This window comes from Carassius auratus, chromosome 9 (assembly GCF_003368295.1).
Source record: "Carassius auratus strain Wakin chromosome 9, ASM336829v1, whole genome shotgun sequence".
Taxonomy (NCBI): domain Eukaryota; kingdom Metazoa; phylum Chordata; class Actinopteri; order Cypriniformes; family Cyprinidae; genus Carassius; species Carassius auratus.
The window spans coordinates 24936636-24956702 of record NC_039251.1 but is presented as its reverse complement, the minus strand read 5'-3'; the positions used below and the strand labels follow the sequence as shown (position 1 = coordinate 24956702).

General features: G+C 36.5%; 1 protein-coding gene across 4 annotated transcripts in view; it reads left to right on the top strand.

Moving 5' to 3' along the window:
• abcb6b (ATP binding cassette subfamily B member 6 (LAN blood group) b) overlaps positions 1-20067 on the top strand; it is a 38065-nt gene that overhangs the window by 2765 nt on the left and 15233 nt on the right. For 3 of the 4 annotated variants that reach the window (XM_026272235.1, XM_026272236.1, XM_026272234.1), the window contains exons 3-16: positions 808-900; positions 992-1184; positions 1275-1396; positions 2614-2723; positions 2809-2874; positions 2956-3081; positions 3170-3246; positions 3427-3490; positions 3949-4034; positions 4156-4213; positions 4335-4472; positions 16124-16298; positions 16684-16796; positions 16877-16971. In XM_026272235.1, the coding sequence (XP_026128020.1) occupies positions 808-900; positions 992-1184; positions 1275-1396; positions 2614-2723; positions 2809-2874; positions 2956-3081; positions 3170-3246; positions 3427-3490; positions 3949-4034; positions 4156-4213; positions 4335-4472; positions 16124-16298; positions 16684-16796; positions 16877-16971 (1516 nt within the window). The remainder of the gene's footprint in view (positions 1-807; positions 901-991; positions 1185-1274; positions 1397-2613; positions 2724-2808; positions 2875-2955; positions 3082-3169; positions 3247-3426; positions 3491-3948; positions 4035-4155; positions 4214-4334; positions 4473-16123; positions 16299-16683; positions 16797-16876; positions 16972-20067) is intronic. The other variant, XM_026272237.1, reaches the window with a different exon arrangement.

Here is a 20067-nt window from a genome sequence, read left to right as displayed (position 1 = left end):
TCTTTTCTTTTTTTTTTTTGTTGTGGATTCATGTATAAGTCATGTATAAGATGGCAGTTTTGGGCAGCTGTTAAATTTTGTTGTATTGAACTGAAGTGATGTGGTTATTCATGACTCAGGATGTTAAAGTTTATAGTCTACGTGTGATTAAAGGGGAGATGCTCTGCACACACTCGTTAATAGGAAAACAGTGAAATGTGTTCACAGTATGCGCTTCCTACACAGAGCCTTGGGGATGCACATACAATTAAAGGGATAGTTAAAAGCAAAAATCTTTAGGGTCAGTAAGGTTTGTTTTTTATATATTATTTCTGTGCCTATAAAAATGTGTTATTTTGTGAATGTTGTTTTTATTAAAGAATCGTGAAAAATATATACAATGGTTTCCACAAAAATATTAAGCAGCACACCTGTTGACAACATTGATATTAATAATCTAACACTACAGTAACTTGCTCTATTCTTTTTCTGTTCTGTTTTCTTTTTATTTATTATTTTAAAGCCCTTGCTACGTGTATTGCATTTAAGCTAACTGAGACTTGTTATAGCACTTATATATCATTTGCTCTTTTGTTGTTTTTTGATTGCTTCCATTGTCCTCATTTGTAAGTCGCTTTGGATAAACGTGTCTGCTAAATGACTAAATGTAATAAGAAATATTTCTGAGCACAAAAACTGCGTATTAGAATGATTTCTGAAGATCATGTGCATTTTTGAGCGAATCTTGACACAAAACAATATCATTTGCCAGTTAAGGCAGCACTAGTAGATGCATTCACATGTATTTTTGTAATTCTAATATTCTAGTGAACCAGCTATCAGCGATGGAGCGCTGGAGATCCCTGGCCATCACGGTCTGTGTTTACGTCCTCCTTAAGTTCTTGCAGGGCGGAGGGGTAGGTGAGGGTTGACATTCAAAGTGATATTGCGAGGATTCTTTTAAAATTGTTTTATTCTGTGCAAACTATTAACTGTCTGTCTCTCCCCTCAGGGACATCAGGGTTTGTCAGTAACTTGCGCAGCTTCCTGTGGACTTATGTCCAGCAGTACACCAGCCGTGTGGTGCAGGTCCGTCTTTTCACGCACCTGCATGACCTCTCTCTACGCTGGCACCTGGGCCGCCGCACCGGAGATGTCCTGCGCAGCATTGACCGTGGAACCTCCTCGGTCAACAACTTGTTAAGGTCTGATGATTTTCTTTGATTTTAGCATCACCGTACTTAAATATGCTATGTTTCTTTCTATGTTTAAATGTTCATTGTTTTCTTTTACAGCTATGTTGTGTTCAGCATTGTACCCACTATTGCTGACATCATTATTGCCATCATCTATTTCGTGACGTACTTCAGTGCCTGGTTCGGCCTCATTGTTTTCATTTGCATGTTTCTCTACCTCAGTAAGTGCAGCACAAACACTTATTTTCATGTTGTGGTTAAATGATAGATTAAAATATTAACAATTACAATATATTTATTATTAACGGTTAATGTCAGAGATTTTTGTTATTAAGATGATTAATCACACATTTCTGGAAGTTTTTGTTAGTACACTATTGTTCAAGTTTGAAAATTGTAACATTTATTTAATGTTTTTTTAAACTTTCACTAATTTTGTTCACCAAGGCGGAATTTTTTTGATCAGAAATACAGAAAAGAAATTTAAAATTGTGAAATATAATTATAAATTAAAATAACAGTTTTCTCATTTAAAGCTGCAGTAGGGAACTTTTGACGCTCTAGCGGTTAATAAACAGAACTGTTTGCGTCTTGCGGAAGAACATCGTAGCCGGAACTACTTCTCTCTGTTTATGTCTATGAAGAATCACAAAGGTACTGGGTTACTCCGCCGCAGTACCCCCGAAGCAATCTAAAATAGTCCGAATATAAACACTTATTATAGGTGCACCCTAGTGATTCAGGACAAGCTAAAAACACGGTTTGGAAAATGGATTCATGGTGTACTCACTTATTATATACATTTTTCTACATTTTGAACACAAACAAAGTTACGGACCGCAGCTCTGATTGGTTGATTTCTTACCGGGAGCGGCTGACTTTCTGCAGATGGCAATAGGACCACTGGGAGGAGCCAGAGGAGCTTGATTTTTTTCACAGATTATCTGTCTCATATTCTACTGTCAGGACATAATGACAGGTTTAACAAATATGTAAAAAAATATTTTTTTACAAAAGTTCCCTACTGCAGCTTTAATATACTTTAAAATGTAATTTGTTCCTGTGATGCAAAGCCGAATTTTCAGCATCATTACCGGTGTCACATGATCCTTCAGAAATCATTCTAATATGCTGGTTTGCTGCTCAAGTAACATTTAGTATGAGTAACATTTAGTTGTGCTGCTTAATTTTTTTTTTTTTTTTTTTTTTTGAAAAACAGCATTGATTTCAAATATTGTATAACATAAATGTCTTTACTGTAACTTTTGATCAATTTGAATACGTACTTACAAAATAAAAGTAAAGATTTCTTGAGTAAACATTACAGATCCTGATACACAGCAGTCATAATTTTGAAATTGTTACTGCGTGTTTCTAAAGGATATGGCAGTAAGCAGGCACATTTCGATGTTTAGTTTCATTTGACGTTTGTTTTCAGCTATCACAATCATTATCACTGAATGGAGGACCAAGTACAGGCGGGAAATGAACACACAGGACAACATTGCCAAGTCAAAAGCAGTAGACTCACTTCTCAACTTTGAAACTGTAAGTGACAAACTGCCATAGGTTGGCCATGGAGTATTGTTAACAGTATTAACATTGATATATTACAAAATCTGTCTCTATTCAGGTAAAGTACTATAATTCAGAGTGTTTTGAAGTCAGGCGCTTTGAGGATGCTATCCTGAAATATCAGGTAATGGCGATCACTTAACATACTTGGACTTTATAAGCTGTTGAGTGGAGAGATGCTGAGTTGGATTCTCTTTGTGTTCAGGCATGTGAATGGAAGACCAATGCTTCCTTGGCTCTCCTGAACCAAACTCAGAACCTGATTATTGGATTGGGCCTGTTGGCCGGATCCCTGCTTTGTGCATACTATGTTACAGTGGACAAGTTTCAAGTACAGTAGTCACCACTTTTATATTTTTTGTAATTATTGGTCTTGAGCATATTATTTTGTTGTTTATTCTCTGTTGTTCTTATAATAGGTTGGTGACTATGTTCTTTTTGGAACCTACATTATTCAGCTCTACACTCCACTCAACTGGTTTGGAACATATTATAGGTCAGCTTAGAGGAAGATTATCTGTTGCCAGATTCATTTATTATTTTTCTTGTTTATATATATATATATATATATATATATATATATATATATATATATATATATATATATATATATATATATATATATATATATATAATTTTTTTTTTTTTTTTTTTTTTTTTTTTTCTGTTTTCTCAGAATGATCCAAAGTGCATTTGTTGACATGGAGAGCATGTTTGATCTGCTAACAGAGGAAAAAGAGGTGGGTGGCCACTGTGGACACTTTGAGTCATTTTGTAGAAAGGCCAAATCTTATAAAATGTTTTATAAATCCACAAATCCAAATCAGTTTGCACAGAACAAGTACTTGTCTAGGCCACATTGCGGCCCCTCTGGATGTGCCAGTGTTAGGTTACCCCCGTCTTCCTGAAGTCACACACCCAACAGCCGGCCATTCCTCGACACTCCCAGTCTATTTGGATTCTATTCATATGCAAATAATCTTACTAAAACCCTTATTTGATCTTCACATTTCTTTTTATATATTCGAAAAAGCTGTCTGAGCTCATTTGCAAACTGATTCTTGAATTTGACTTGAAAGAGGCCTCAGTATGTTTGTTATTGGTTTGCTTGAGTCAGCCCAGTGCCATGTTTTTCTACGTGTCATGTGGTACATGCCAAAATTGCCCTTTCTAATCTGCACATTTCCCTCTGCTGTAGGTAAAGGATGATGTGAATGCAGGAGACCTGTTGTTCACAGAAGGAAGGGTTGATTTCCAGAACGTGTGCTTTAGTTACATTGCTGGGTGAGTCTTGCTAATGTCAGTATAAACTTTTTTTTTTTTTTTCTGTTGGAGAACAGTGCTTGCATCTATATGTTTTAGAGTTAGCATCTTTGAAATTTTGTTCCCTGTTTTCTGTCTACAGGAAAGAAATTCTCAGTGAAGTCTCATTCACAGTGATGCCTGGTCAGACAGTTGCACTGGTAAAATGACATCTAAATTGTTCATTTGTGAATACTGTGTACTAAAACAGTACTTATTTGTAGAATAAGAAAGCGTGCATAGGAGCTAGATGTTCACCCCTGCTAATGTCTTATTTAACAGGTTGGTCCATCCGGATCAGGAAAAAGCACCATCATCCGTTTGCTTTTCCGTTTTTATGACGTGCAGAGTGGCTGCATCCTCATCGATGGTCAGGACATCTCCAAGGTCAGCAAACATGACAACCGAGACACTTACAGGGTCAGATGTTAAAGCTTCTATAGAAAATTTTATAAAATTACCAGAGAAGAATCTGTAAGATTTTAGAGAAATACAGCAATTTTGTTAACATTTAGTTTTCATTCCAAGACTTCTGTTCATCTTCGAAACACAAATGAAGATATAATTCATATTCTCAAAATTTTTGTACATCTATTGAAAGTTTATGTTATTAACATTTGCAAGCTTCAAAAAGTATATTTTTCTGCGGGTCTTAAAAATGTCTTATGTATTATTTCACCCTTTCACAATTTAAAGCCTTGAAAAGGTCTTCAATAATCAATAGTTCAAAAGTCATAAATTCAATATCATGGCATTGAATTGCACTGCAAAGTAATAATAATAATAATAATAATAAAGAAAAAAAAAATTAAAGCGGTATTCGAGAACAAATATCTAAACATCCATAAATCAAGATATGAGAATCCAAAAGCAAAATTACGATATGAAGTCTTGTTTTCTGAGAAAATGAGTGAGTTTATGTAAAACAAGAACAAATATCAGACAAAATATATGTTTGTGTTTTTATAAAAATATATTTTCTTTGAATCAAGTTGATTTTAGCAAACATTTGTTCTTGTTTTAATCAGTCAATTCATTTCGGTCAATTTCTCATATAAAATATGTCATATTTTGCCATGTTGCTTCTCAAGTATGTTGATGTGTAAGGATGTTTTGAGACCTGGAAAACAAGATGAAAATATTGAGGAAGAACGTCACTTTTTTGCAGTGTGATCAGAAGGTACAGTAAAAGTTATTGTTTTGAGCAGAGCTATTATGATGTATGATGATAAAAGTAATGGAGATCTATTGGAAGTAAAAGACCATATTGGTGTATTGCGTTCTCTTCAATTTTTTTTTTTTTTTACTTGGTCATAAAGTATTTGATTATTTTCATAAAACCTGCAGAAACCCAGAGAAAGACATCGTAACATTTAATCTATATGAATTTGACCAAGTCATATGAATATGAAAAACTTTGCAAACCAGGAAGTATGGCAGTAAACTGAGTTCACCTTTGCATCACAGGTCACACTGCCTCCTGTATTCATCTTCTTGTTTAAAAGTTACCGTGATTTTCTGAGAAGCTGCATATTTTATAGGTCTAGACTGCAGCTATAAAAAAACATTTGAAGATTATACCAGATATCTTTCTCAACCCCACCTGCATGTGTGCTGACCCCAAGGTTGAAAACCTCTGATGTAGGGTTGGAATAGTGACAGGGCTGATGTTAGACGGCAAGAGTGTCTGACTGACTGAAGAGGACGAAGTGCTTGCATTAAAATGTGAAAAATTAATTTCCCACCATGATTACGTCAGACAGTCTGCTTGAAGAAATCATCCATGTGTTTTACTCACAATTTGATCTCGGAGTGCACTTGGTAGTGCAGTAATAGCATTGATAATGAATAATGTTGTTATTGGCGTCTTACATTGGTGAAGTTATTTTAAGCACATGCAGCGTCAAACTTTTATATCTTCTGAATCCATGAAAGTTTAATGCTTTGCTTTCACACACACATGCCCGTTCAGTTTACCTCTCTGAATAGCTGCAGGAATACAAATGCATGTCAGTCGTAGAGCAGTGTGTAACAGTAGCCTGTTTGAGGTGATGTTATACCAGGCCGTACAAGCCGTCACACTGTTAACTACAGTGCAGTGACACCAGTGATGTAAGATGCAGATCATATAACCTCCACTACACATGACGAGGTTCTAGGAATATGATTTACTACTGCCTCTTATTTCTAAGTAAACCTGCCCCTTGTGAATTAATCATAGTGAGAGAGATGTAAATAATGTATCTGGAGCTGTAAGCTGCTTTTACTCCAGTGTCCTGGGGGAGACGGCGGCCTCTGCTCAGAGCTGCTAGAGTCACTCTTGGACTCCTGTTCTGATTCAGGACTGAAGCTTGTTACCTTTGCTCACAGGCCTGTGTAGCATGGCTTAGCTCCCAGGCGTATATTAAGCAAGTCTTAAAAAATGTAAAAAACTGGAATAGTTGTTTATAATAAGATGAACTTGTGACTGGCTGTGTTTGCTTGCAGCCTGGTAATCCAATCCGTTATTATAGGGTTCTTTTCATCGATCAGTATTGGTTTGTTGCATTTAACTATGCATGCTGATTTCCCTTATTTTCATATTTAGGTTACCTTTGCTATTGTCAATTTAATTCTCACTTATTTAGTCTTTCGAAACAGTGATAAATATATCTATTAAACATAAACTTTAGATCGCAAAGTAGTTTTTTTTTTTTTTTTGAGCCCAGATTCAGTTTTTGTGGTTAAAACAAAAAAAAAGTTTTTTAGCCTTAAATTTAGATTTTATGAAGAATGTTATAATATAATTTTAATTGCAGATATTTATTAGTAATTATTAGGGGTGTAACAGCATACGTATCCGTACTGAAATATATATGAGCAAGAGAGAGAGAGAGATTATTTTGGTGCTTTAAAAGCGACACAGTACCTCAATCAATGTTCAGGAAACATGGTTTATGCAACCTCCTGTTTATTTCTCCTCTTGAGAGAGTTGAGATAATCGATTGGCTGAGAGTGTTTAGAGATGGAAGCTGTGGTTTGTCATTTAAATGGAGGAAGCACTGCTGACAACTGAACTGTGCTGGCAGAATGAGGAGATGGAAAGGGAGGACATGTAAATAGTTGTATCTCTCTTGTCCTCTCCTACACACGCATTCACAGCCTCTCAAGTATCATGTCAAATCTATGAGAACCACAACCCAGCATTCAAGCGACCGCTTTCACACTTGCGCACGATGGCCACACATTCCTGCTGGGTTAATGTGTTTGGAGTGCAGCAGGAAGCATGAGGTAGGTCAGCGTGCCAGTACACTCCTAGGGAGTGAGCGCTTTCTCACAGTACAGGCATGAGGGGAGATTTACTTTTATAGAGCAGCTGTCATCAGTTCAGCATCTTATCTCTCTCACTACTGGCCAGATCGAACTCATTAAACTCACTGGAACATTAGCCTTTGGACTCTTAAAGCATGAGCTGGCAAATTAAATAGATCTTTTGCCAAGTATTGCACTATGAAATATGTTGCGTGAAATCACATAACTGTCCATGAATGTGAAATATTTATTAGGCTGAGATGCACTTTTTGACTCTTGGGACTTGTTCAGACAGGCGTCAGAAATCAGTGTTGATTTATAGGTGCTTTGAAATCTGATTAAGATCGGATTTTTCTTAATGCTTCTCAGTCTGAACAATCTTATCAGATTTGATGCGGGATTTTCGCCGTTCATTGTGCAATGGGCCGTTAGGTCAGGTGTTGCAACAAAAAGTCTCACACATAATAGACATATACACATACTCACACATTATAGTTGATACAGTCTGAACAGAAAGATAGGTTGATGTTTTTTTTGTTTTTTTGACCCAAACCTGTTTTAATAATTCTGGAAATGAGGGGGAAGTCTGAATGGAAAATGTATATAATATGCATAAATAAAATGGTATGCACATTTACTTGAGATTTTTATGGTTGTTTGTTTATTGAGCAACTAAAAATAAATGATTTACAAGTTTGAGGTTGGATATTCTCATCAAAAACAAATGTATGTGCCTTCTGCGTCAAATGCAACAAGGTGATAACACACAACTGTAATGTTGTGTGTGTGTGTAGGAAATGAAAAAACAGCCTATAACAAAAGAGAAAGACCTGAACTGAACTTTCTATGGTCTTTTGTTGTTGGGAGCAGGACAATTTTTTGTTTGTTTTTTTTTGCGTAAGAGAGGATGGGAATGTGATGTCTTTAATCATTTGACCTTGCATAATTGATGGGTCAAGAGTAAAGTCACTTACCCACTTTAAAACTGAGAAGAAAACGTATATGTCTCATATCGTATATCTTCTATCAAAGCTAGATTTCCTGTAACTTTAGAAGTAGTTTTCATCATGACCAAGCAGTTGTGCAACAAATCTTGTAATATTCCAGAGATCAGTGGCAGGATATAGATGGCGAGAAACATCTGTTTGTCATTCTTCATGCTCATTTTCTTAGGTAAGAGCTTTGGCAGAAATAATAGATCAAAATATGAATCCCATGGGCTTTGAATGCATAGATTCCTAGGGGCTGTTTTCATTCTGGTGTTGGTCACTGATTCTCCATTCTCCATGCTGCATTTAATGTCCTCGTGATGTGAGAGCTGCACATGAGACGGGAATCCATCCCGTCAGACGACGAGGGGAAAGTATGACTCCGAAATATCAGAGCTATTTCTCATCGCCTTCACAGCTGATGATTGTTGCTTTATGAATGCTGTCATTGCATTCCGTCTCCCTGAGTTTCCTGACTCGTAAAACAAACAACCGGTTCAAACGCAAACAAGATGGGAAAGATTGTAGTATGCTAATAATGACTAACATGAAAGCTTTGTTTAAAAAACTTTTTCGAATAAGAGATTTTGAGGATTGGAATTGTTTCTTTTCAAAGTGGCTTTTGATGGTAGAAAATGAAAGTTGTTTGCCCTCGTGTTTTAGGAAGGGGTGGAGTGATGTGCCCGCTGGGGCTCATTGATCATGTAAGCGATGGGAGCAGAGCAACACAGACACCATACTGACAGCTGACGGGCCACATGTTCTGGTGCACTGGTCATTCATCTTGATAGACAGCGTTGCTCGCGATGAAAAGCTGTTTCTGTCATTCCAACAATGTGCTTGAAGAGGAAGGTTCATTTCCCTATGTTACATTCAAGAATGTGTGTGTTCATGAGAACACCAAAGCGCAGATGTCCTTTAGTTTTGTCGATTTTGACCTGTTGCAAGGTTTGCATAGGTTAAGAGATGTATGCTGTTAAGAAGTTTGAGGTCAGTAAGCTTTTTTTAGTAAAGAAATGAATAGTTTTATATACAGTGAAAACATTTATAATGTTACAAAATAGTTCTAATGATGTTCCTTTGCACTTTCGATTCATCAAAGAATCCTGAAAAAAGAAAATCTAATCAGTTTCCATGAAAATATCAAGCATCACAATTCACAACTGTTTTCAACATTTGTAATTGTTTCCCATCCGGAATGCTGAATCCCTGACAATTTTCAAGCAACAGCTGAAAACTCATCTTTTTCTAACCTACTTTTTTTTTTTTTTACTGTATCTATTCCTTCTCTTTCTAGCTTGTACTTATTTGAACAAGGTCTAAAACTTGGTATTACAAGCACTCCCTGTGTCTGTTTGCCTCTTTAGGAAGAATTGCTTTATGTATCCCCAAATTGTAAGTCCCCTTTTTTAATAAAAGCCTCTGCAAAATGGCTAAATGTAAATGTTTCTCAAGCTTCAAGTCTGCATTTTAGAATTATTTCTGAAGGATCATATGACACTGAAGTATTGGCTGCTATACCAATAGCTTTACCATGACAGTATTTTATTTTTTTGTAAATTTTATTATATAGTATTTTTGTAAAATTTTATTTTAAAATGTATTCAAATGGAAACTATTATTTTAAATTGTGAAAATATTCTACAATATAAAATTTTTACTATATTTTTGGTTAAAATAGATGCAGCCTGGTTGGTCATAAGAGGAGTAACTTGCTGGCTCCAGATTTTTTAATGGTAGTAGGTCCAAAACTGCTCACTAGTGATAGCCATTCATTATGTTTGTTGTTAATAGTAGTGTTAGTAAGTTTGGATTGAATGGCACAGCTGGTCATGTGATTTCAATATGACGCTCCCATGTGTGGGTGAGCCACTCCATGTAGAATTAAACTTAAACTTGAACATCATTTTAAACATATTTCTCAATAGTACTGTTCATTCCTTTTAAATTTTAATTAGCAAAAAAACAACCTTCATAATATGTTTAACTACATGCTTCACAAATCTGCTTGTTTTAGAGTACTAAAATCCAGGCGTATTGATGGTAACCATTCATCAATTTTTACTGCTGGGGTTGATGACTCTTCCTGCTGGGATCCAACAGTGCTTCTGTCATGCTCCACTATATGGAACACTTCATAAAAGGAGGTTATTGATTCAGTTGCGGTTGATTACAGAAGACAAGTGGTCGCCAGAGACATTGCCCAGGTTCAGGAGTCACTCTCTTTCAATTCATTTTTCTGACTGTTGCATTGTCTTTATGTAACATGATAACATGTAAATGTTGGCAGAAACAGAAGATGGAAACAAAGGGTGGGAAAACATGTAATTGTAGGATGAAACTGAAGATTGAATCAAAGATTGGAAATGAGACCAAAAGGGAATGACCCCTTGCCCCCGCTGAACCTTTCTGTTACTAAGGCACTGTACTTCATTGATGTTACGTCTGACTTAGTGGAGTGCCGAGGAGAAGAGACTGAAGTCTATAACAATCCTGTGAAGTGTTAAACAGAGCAGCATGTGGAGGTTCGTGTAAACAAGATGTTTTGCGTACATTTGGTCCAGGTTAGACGCACATGGGTAGTTCCCTCCCAGCCTTTCTTGTGCCTTTCAAGTAAACGGTTGCAGCCCTGATTTGTGCGCACATCTGGTCGGATATGCTGAACAATACTTGTGCATGCTTCTCGCCAAGTGGATTCAATTTTTGCGTGTTTTATGTTTTGCATATCACAGTTTTGCTTGTTTTTCTCATTTTTGAACATCTGATATGGCCTGTTTTTCTCATTTTTTAACATCTGATGTGGCCTGTTTTCCCCATATAAGGGTCTAGATGTGTTGTGCCTTATGCACATATGTCTCAGTGTTCAGGTAGTTCGTGACCAATTAATGTAGTGTCACAAACAAGTACAGACAAGGCATAAAATTGTACTAGATAAATTGTTTCTAGCAACATCGGATGTTTATTAAATAGCTGAACTCTATTTTATAAATGACAAATGAATGGCCCTCTTAATAATAATAATAACGGTGTTTGACATGCACATTAGTCATTTGAATATATCCTGAAAGAATATATCCAAGAACCACTTGAATAAAAAGCAACACCTAAACAAATGTGCCATTTAAGAATTGGTACAATTTAGTAATTTTTTCTCCTTCCCGTTTTAAGGTTTTGCAAGACTTTTTATTTCTACTAGTCGACAAAAACAAATATTTATAATATTTCTAATAATGTGTGAATGAAGAGATATGAATTGTGTATCGCCCCTGATGCTGCATGTTTTGTCATAAATGGTGTGTAAGTAACCAGTTTACTCCAAGAACAATACCTATAAAGAACAATAACACCTATATTAGTGTCCACACCAACACACAATAATATTTTGTATATGCATGTTGTGCTGGTGTTCTGTAATGAGGCAAAGAAAATGTCCCAGTCACATTTTCTTTGTTAAATAAACATTACTTAGACTATCAGGAAAAAAAATATATATATAATTTTATATTTTCACATGAACTATGTAATCAATATTCTATTTATTAAAGAGGTCATATGACATTGCTAAAAAGAACATTATTTTGTATTTTTGTTGTGATGAAATGTGTTTATGCGGTTTAAGATTAAAAAAACAAATTATTTTCCACAATATACATTATTGTTTCTCCTCTATGCCCTGCCTTTCTAAAACAAGTCATTTTTTACAAAGCTCATCGCTCTGAAAAGTGATGTGTGCTCTGATTACTGTGATGCGTGAACAACGGCGAGACAAGATAAAAACAATAAACCCATTACAAACAAGCTATTTATTGCATCCAGTGGGGACATAATTACGCATTATAATGACTTATTCTGTGTTTTTACGCATTGTGTTGCATCGCTCCGTGTAAACCTAAAACCATGCCTACATTTGTGATCGTAGAAACAACAAGCACTACTCTACACCAGCGGCTCTAAATTCCAGTCCTCGGACCACCCAGCTTTGCATATTTTGCATATCTCTCTTTAACACATCTGATTGAGATAATTAGTTCATTAGAAGTGAGCTCCGTTCATGAACTGTGTTCCTATTGAAATGGTCCCTACACAGTGTTACTTGCTCCCTACTCCCTGAGCAGGAAAAATCTGCTGAAGTTTACTTCACTTCGGATCATTCATTCACGGATTTGCGCTGCACAACGTCTTCACACACAGATAAGTGTGACATCATATACCTCTGTAAATAAATACAATTTAAATTCACATCTTGCACACTTAAATGCACTTATCCTGTGATTTATCACTTTTCTGATTATCAGTCAAAGCTCAGTAAATATTGGTCACAGACACAGATTTACCTTAAACTTGCTAAAAACTACCACAGATCATATGATCATTCCATTTTAAGTCTTATTTTGACATTAAAAAAAGTGGTTATATCAAAGCCTTTTTTAATCAGTCTTACCATTAATGCAATTATATTGGTCATTCAGACTGATTCGCAAACAGGTGACGTGCATGAACACAAGAGGTGGGATTTACTGTATGATCCTGTCACGGCTGAACATAACCGGTCATATCCAATCATATGGCAATTGAGGCATTGCCTCCTCTCATGTGACTTTCCCCCAGTCGTTCTCAGTTCCCCCCAGCAAACTCACCTCCCTCTTTAGGGGGTCTGTTAAAACTCAGTGGGCTCGGTTACTGTTGGAGAATGATTTAGCAAGTGATTTATATACTTTTTAATGTTATTTTGTACTATTTTTTATTTTTTTTTATCCAGTATTTCGAGGAGGCACGGCCTACCATACCTCCTCAGAGGAAATGCTCCTGGTGTGCAGGAAGTTATGTTGTCAGCTGCTTTGCTCTTTAAACTCTGATTGGCTGTCGTAATAGTTCTAGTGTGGCCTTCCCTACTTCCCTCTTTGAATTAGAAAGATTAACTTCATTGCTTGTTGTGAATTGGCCTTAACTTACTTTTATTTTTCTGACTCTGTGCAAGATTAAGTTAATATCACGGTCTTAAAGCAATTTTTTAACAGTTCTGACTTATCCTCTGTGAAGTTTGCTTGCATGCTGACTTGGAAATGCAAGCGTTGCATTTATGCACTGAGGAAATTAGCTCCTGTCAGCGTACAGAACAAGTGCAACTGAGTAGTTGACACTGGCTATTGGTAGAACTACTTGACTGTTCACTATTCTATACTACTGTATCTGAATCTATAGAAAGAATGCAGTGTTCCTTAATGATGGAAAACTTATTTAAACTGCTCAGTCCATCTTATATAGTAATGTTTTTGATTGGAAGAAGGAAAAGATGATGAATGCTATCAATATTCAAGTACTGTATTTAATGGAAAAATTTCTCAATTATCTGGGAGAGTGGACATCCATGATTTTTCTTATACGTCAAGAAAAAAGTGCAATCTTTCCTAAGTATAATGTAATTGTGCCATTTATTTTATTTATTTTTTTGTTCTAGACATGAGTGAGAATACTGCAGATAGGACCGGAAAACCAGAGCGAAAGTGCCGTCTCGCAGGATAAAAGTTGTATTGTGAAGGGACAGATGCTACACTCCCATAAAGACCTAGGAAGCCATTTGTGTTTCACATGGCCGCAGTAAGCCCTCTCTCACCCAGCCCAGTCTGATGTTAATTAGTTCATAAATTAAGGACATTGACTTTTTTTAAGAGGCAAATGAATGGGAAGAAAGAATGGGAAGACGGCGAATTAAGCACACTAAAAAACAGGCAAAAAATAAACAAAAGAAAAAACAAAAAAGCAAACTTCAAAGGGGGATCTAATTCGTCAGGCGTTTGAAGTGAAAACACTGAGGCTGGTTCCACTCGCCACATGGATTAATGGTCGAGTGAACCGCCACTCGCCCTACTCTCTCTCACTCTGTCATTATCAGTGCTCCGAGACGGGGGCTTTTTTCTTTAATGTGATCCAAGAATAATCTGGAGTTTCTCTTGTTGTGGGTAAGATTGCGGTCAGTTTTTCTTGCAGCAGTTAGTTCGATTCTGTTTGTACATCAGTTTTCTTAATTTGAGTGCAAAAGAAAAAAAAAATTCTAAGCTCCCCTCTTAGGACACAGAGGGCATATTAGATGTTGTCACAAGATTTTGTCTTCATTACCAATCGAGTTGGTAATACCTGCTTTGGCCTCATTGACACAAGCTCTAATCCATATGGATAATCTCCCTTAATTGAATATTGATTCATAGAGACTCATTCTACAGATAAGATGCCTTGACATTCCCTTTAATAGTTAAAGCATTAAAGCCCCATTTTCTGGTTCTTACATTCTTCCTGTGTTATTTGTTAAGGATTTCTACACATCCTTCCATTAACTTATATTGCTGTTTTGTTTCAAATTCTGTCATAAAATTATGCCTGTACTCCCAAATCATTTAATTTAACTTTTGGATATATTTTAAAATGAAATGTATTCATGTGATGACAAAGCTGTATTTTTAGCAGCCATTACTCCAGTCTTCATGAAGATTGGTGTTGTGAATATTTTTGGGGATGCCATATTTTCAGGATTCTTTGATGACAGTTCAAAGGAACAGTTTTATTTGAAATGGAAATCTTTGGAGTCATTCTAATATGTCCTTTAATGTCACTTCTGATCAAATAAAGGCGTCCTTGTTCAATTAAAGTATTAATTTCTTTAGAGAAAATCTTACAGACTACAACCATTTGAGTAGTAGTATATGTTGTGTGGTAGTGCTTTTGAGACAGGGGTATACTGTTGCTCTCACATTGGTCTGATGGCTTCTACTTTGTAAATCGCTTTGGATAAAAGCATCTACTGGATGGCTAAATGTTTCTGAGACCAAGTACATCCAGGTGGGACACGACTGTGGAAATGTACAATACTAGTTTAGCTTATATTGGTATTTCATTCTCCCATGTTTCTCCCATTCATTCTTTAAGGATCTGGATAGTTATGGTTATACTGCACCAGTCACAATATAATTTGGTGTATTTGCAAAGTAAGTTGACACTTAGCTTTAAGAGTGGCCTGCTTTTAATCCATTTTGAGTGTATTGATAATTGACAATTTCCTGATTTTGGTCATTTTAGCACCAGTGTTGGACATTATGGTTATAAATTTGTTAGAATATAAGATGTCAGCTTTATTCTGTCAAACACTGGCTTGTTTTGTGCCTCTGCCAGGACAAACATAACTTACCCTAATATATGTTTTTAGGTTAAAGCAGAAGCTTACCAGAATGGCATTCAGATGGAAATGGCGTACAGGCGTAGATCATCTCTCTAGCGGGGTTCTTGATATATGGATATAAGGGGGCCAGCTTAGTGCTTCCTTAAAATTTGTGCCCATTCCAGACCTACTTTGTCTTGTCTCTTCTCCTCTTTATGCTGTTCGAAACCCTTGATGTCAGCTGGCACTGCCTCACAGAGTTTGCCAGGCTTTGGATCTCGGCAGGGGTCTATCGCCGCACCCCTCCCAACAACAGGCAGCATGTGAAGATTGTCACCCTGCTTTATAATTGGGGTTTCAGATCTTCAGAGCTTGGGACCCCTTCATAGCCCATCAGCACCTGGCTCCTTAGCTTTCAAAGGCAGTGGAGACCTCCGAAACCTCGGGTGGTGAAATACTTTAAAGTGGGCGCCCACCTGTCTGCGATTCAACCTGTTGTTATGATATAGGGCTGTGTAGAGCTAGATAGTCTTTGTGTGAAGTTGCAGAGAAAACAATCATTTGCACATACAGCAACACCTATAAGAATTTCTAAGTGACTTATTTAAATGACTCTTCTTTATTTATCTTCAAACCTACAGGTAAAACAGAACTCTCTCCGATCCTACATTGGTGTAGTTCCTCAGGACACTGTTCTTTTCAATGATAACATCCGTGAAAACATTCGCTATGGACGCATCTCTGCAAGTGACCAAGAAGTAGAAGAGGCTGCAGTGGCTGCTGATATCCACCATAAGATACTATCCTTTCCAGACGGTAGAGGACTGCTATCTCTTCATAGCTACATTTTGTTTTTGTTTTTTGTTTTTTTATATATATATATATATATATATATATATATATATATATATATATATATATATATATATATATATAATATATATGACATTACTCAAGCTTAATGATCTCCACATCCTTGGAATACATGCACCACCATTAAAGCCTCGTTTTTTTTCTTATATATATATATTTTAAAATGTATTTTATTCCAGTGATGGCAAAGCTGATTTTTTAGCAGCCTGTGTTCACAGTTTTGAAAGAACAGATATAGGATTGTATTGGTCATATTTTATATTAACACGAGGTGTGTATAAATGATTACAGAATGCTAATTTTTGAACAATACCCTTTTTTTTAACAGGATATGGGACTGAGGTGGGTGAAAGGGGTCTGAAGTTGAGCGGAGGGGAGAAACAGAGAGTGGCCATCGCTCGCACAATCCTAAAATCCCCTCGCATTATTTTGCTTGATGAAGTGAGTAAAGACTCTCTTGAAGGTTCACAATTAATGATATGGTTTTGTACTCCATCCAAATGATCAATTTCTGCTTTCAGGCTACATCTGCTTTGGACAGTCAAACAGAGCGTAACATTCAGGCTTCTCTCGCTAAGGTGTGTGCCAACCACACCACTCTGGTCGTGGCACACAGGTAAGTCTACTTCATATGCTAAGAGAAGTGCTAAAGAGCTCCACATTTGTATAATAATAATGTTTAATATAAAAATTTTACACAAAAAAAAAAAGATGTAGCAATGCCATAGGTGTGACTTCCATTGACTTGTTACAGTACATTATTTTAGGAGGGTTAAGTAACTTCGCCACACACACAAAATTACGCCACAATTTCATTAATGTGACTGCACCTTTATGTCTGTTTGAATGCTCCACTATGACTAGCCTCAAATATGGACATGTCATCAGTGCTTTTGTCTACTGCTCTGAATTCTAGGCTTTATCCCTCAGATAACATCATGTATTGATAAAAGCTTTTGTTGGGCCATCTGGGCCACATCTCTAGCATTAATTAAATTAATCTATTTGTCCTTAAACCCAGTGTCTTCAGAATAATGCCCTAGTTCAAAGAAATGAAAGGTGTATGAAGGATAATCCAAACAATAGCAATCAGTGGTCTCATCAATGAGATAAAGCTGTATATGACATAAGCCCCTTTCACACTGCACGCCGGACCCGGCAAATTGCCAGAACATTGCCGGGTCGCCTTCTGTGTGAAAGCAAACACATCCCGGGATTGATTCCGGCATTGAACCCGGGTCGGGGACCTAGTAACATTGCCGGGTTCAACCCGGGACGAGCACTGTGTGAACAAAGCCAGAACTAATGCCGTGTCGAAGTGATGAAGCACGTTATCGCGCGACTCTTTTACCGGCTGTTTTGAAGGAAGATCAACATTCACGACAAAAAAAAAAAAAGTGCAAACTGTAACGAAGCAGAGATCAGTTAGTTCCTCACTTTCCGTGCTGACGCAGAGATCGTTTGCTTGCTTCAGTGAAAGTATAACGTGCATAACGTTTTCGAATCGTATATTACACGTCACGCCCTGATGTCACGTGGCGTTACGGGATCTTCACAGGTTGTGTGTGAAAGCACGCACATACTCCGGGTCATCACTGGCAGTGTGAAAATGCAAAATCTAGCGACCCGGTACCAATAGCCGGAACACTTTACCTGTGTATTTGCCGGAATGGCAGTGTGAAAGGGGCTATAGCAGCAGAGCTTATAGTTCACACCTAAATATTTGTGGCATATTCCATCAAACATTTTTTTTTTTAATATCGTCAGGGTTATAAAAGAGAGAATCTTGCTTTTTTCCTGGATTTTATGAAAAAGTTAACATTACAGTCTACAGCAGTTCAAAATGTTTTGTCATTATTTCCCCTTGAACCTAGAAAAAGTTTTGCTTACTTTAACAGTAAATTGTAGATTTGGCTAAACAGATGTAATGGATAAACAATCAGTGTAAATGTTGTGTTGAGTTTTGTCAATGTAATTGCATGTGTCTATCCAATTTTTCAGTCAGCTGGCAACATTTAAAACATCTGTTTAGTGTAGTGGATGATTAACAGATGAATGGGCCTTTACTGGACACTAATAGATCAGGGCTTTACGCTGCAGATGTGATTTGATCACATGGGTGTCTGACCACCTCAGGATGTAGTTTTAGTGATCTTCTCCTGTATTTAGTTCTGTACACCTGAGATTAAATGAGTGAAGTTGGTGATAAAGATATTGGTCTTATCGTAGCAGGTGTTAGCAAACAAGAAAAACTGTATTTTTCATAAAGTTTCAGCGGTCTGTCAAAGTTTTACTATTAATTGTGCACCAATGCATTAAAGACCCTTTATTATTAACCACTGATTTAACACCGTGTTCAGCTGATCTGATTGTCAATTTATTTTTCATAAAGCCCCTTTTACAGTACTTTACAAGCATTAAGCCATCTGGTGGAAGAACGTCACTAATTTATATATAGATACTGATGACGCAATGGCACAATCACTAATTATTCATTTGAAAGAAGACGTCTTATTGACGTCATTGCAGCATAGACTGGAGCTGAATTCCAATTGACAGGGTCCTTACGCAGGGTTCACTGCTCCCTTCTCCCTGAACACAGGATATCTGTTGAAGTTCACTTCATCTGACAAAAAGTGTGCTCGTTCGGAACACCTTGCAACGTCATCAAACACATGAGTCATGCATGTTAGAGAAGTTTAAGGTATGATCAAATACACTACTGTTCAAAAGTTTGAGGTCAGTAAGTAAAATAAAAATGTGTTAAATGCATAAAAAATGCATTAAATTGATTACAATGAATTGAAATGCATTTACTGTACTTGTATAAAGCAAATATTCTGCATGACCATATTCTACATCCCTTCAATTCCTGAACTGAACAACTACCTTACTAAGCAGTGATTAGGACTCTGAGGCAAAAGTTGTAGTTAATAGTTAATGAATAGTGAGAATTGGACTTTAAAATAAACTGATAACTGCTTATTATAATGATGCTTTTATTTGAACTTTAATCAAAGAATCTGAAAAATCTGAGAAAATGAGTTTTCACAAAAATATTAAACCGCACACGTATTTTCAATATTGATAATAAGAAATGTTTCTTGAGCATCAAATCAACGTATTACTATATTTCTGATTAAATAAATGCAGCCTTTGTGAGCATAAGAGACTTCTTTCAAAAACAGAAAACAAATCTTATAATATACATGTTTGTATTTATTAACTTAAGATGAATTGTCGCATTTGAAGAGTATGTCGAACCTCTATAAATGCGTTAACTTGTATGACTGCTATCATATACTCACATTAGTATTCATTACTTTGTTGTCAGTTCGTTCAGTTGTACATCCACCTGCCTTAGTTTCTTCTCATCCTCTCTAATATCACTCTGATTCACTGCTAATTACTCAAACTACAAATAGACATCTTACAGTTTATCCACATTTAATATATTTCTTTTCAGAGGTATTGTTAGTCATAAGGTGAAAAACAGTACAGACATGTACCAAACTATTTTTTTGTCCAAGAATCGATTCACCTCTAGTCCACACACGATAGTGTTAGATAAAGGTCTGCTGTGTCCTCAATAGAAAACACGTGTGCGCCTGCTAGTTATTAGTGTGGAATTATTTCGTATTGGTGTTTTATGAGAAGAGCGGGCACTTTTGACGTCGATTCAAACGCCTCGCTCACTTCCTCTCCTCTCTTC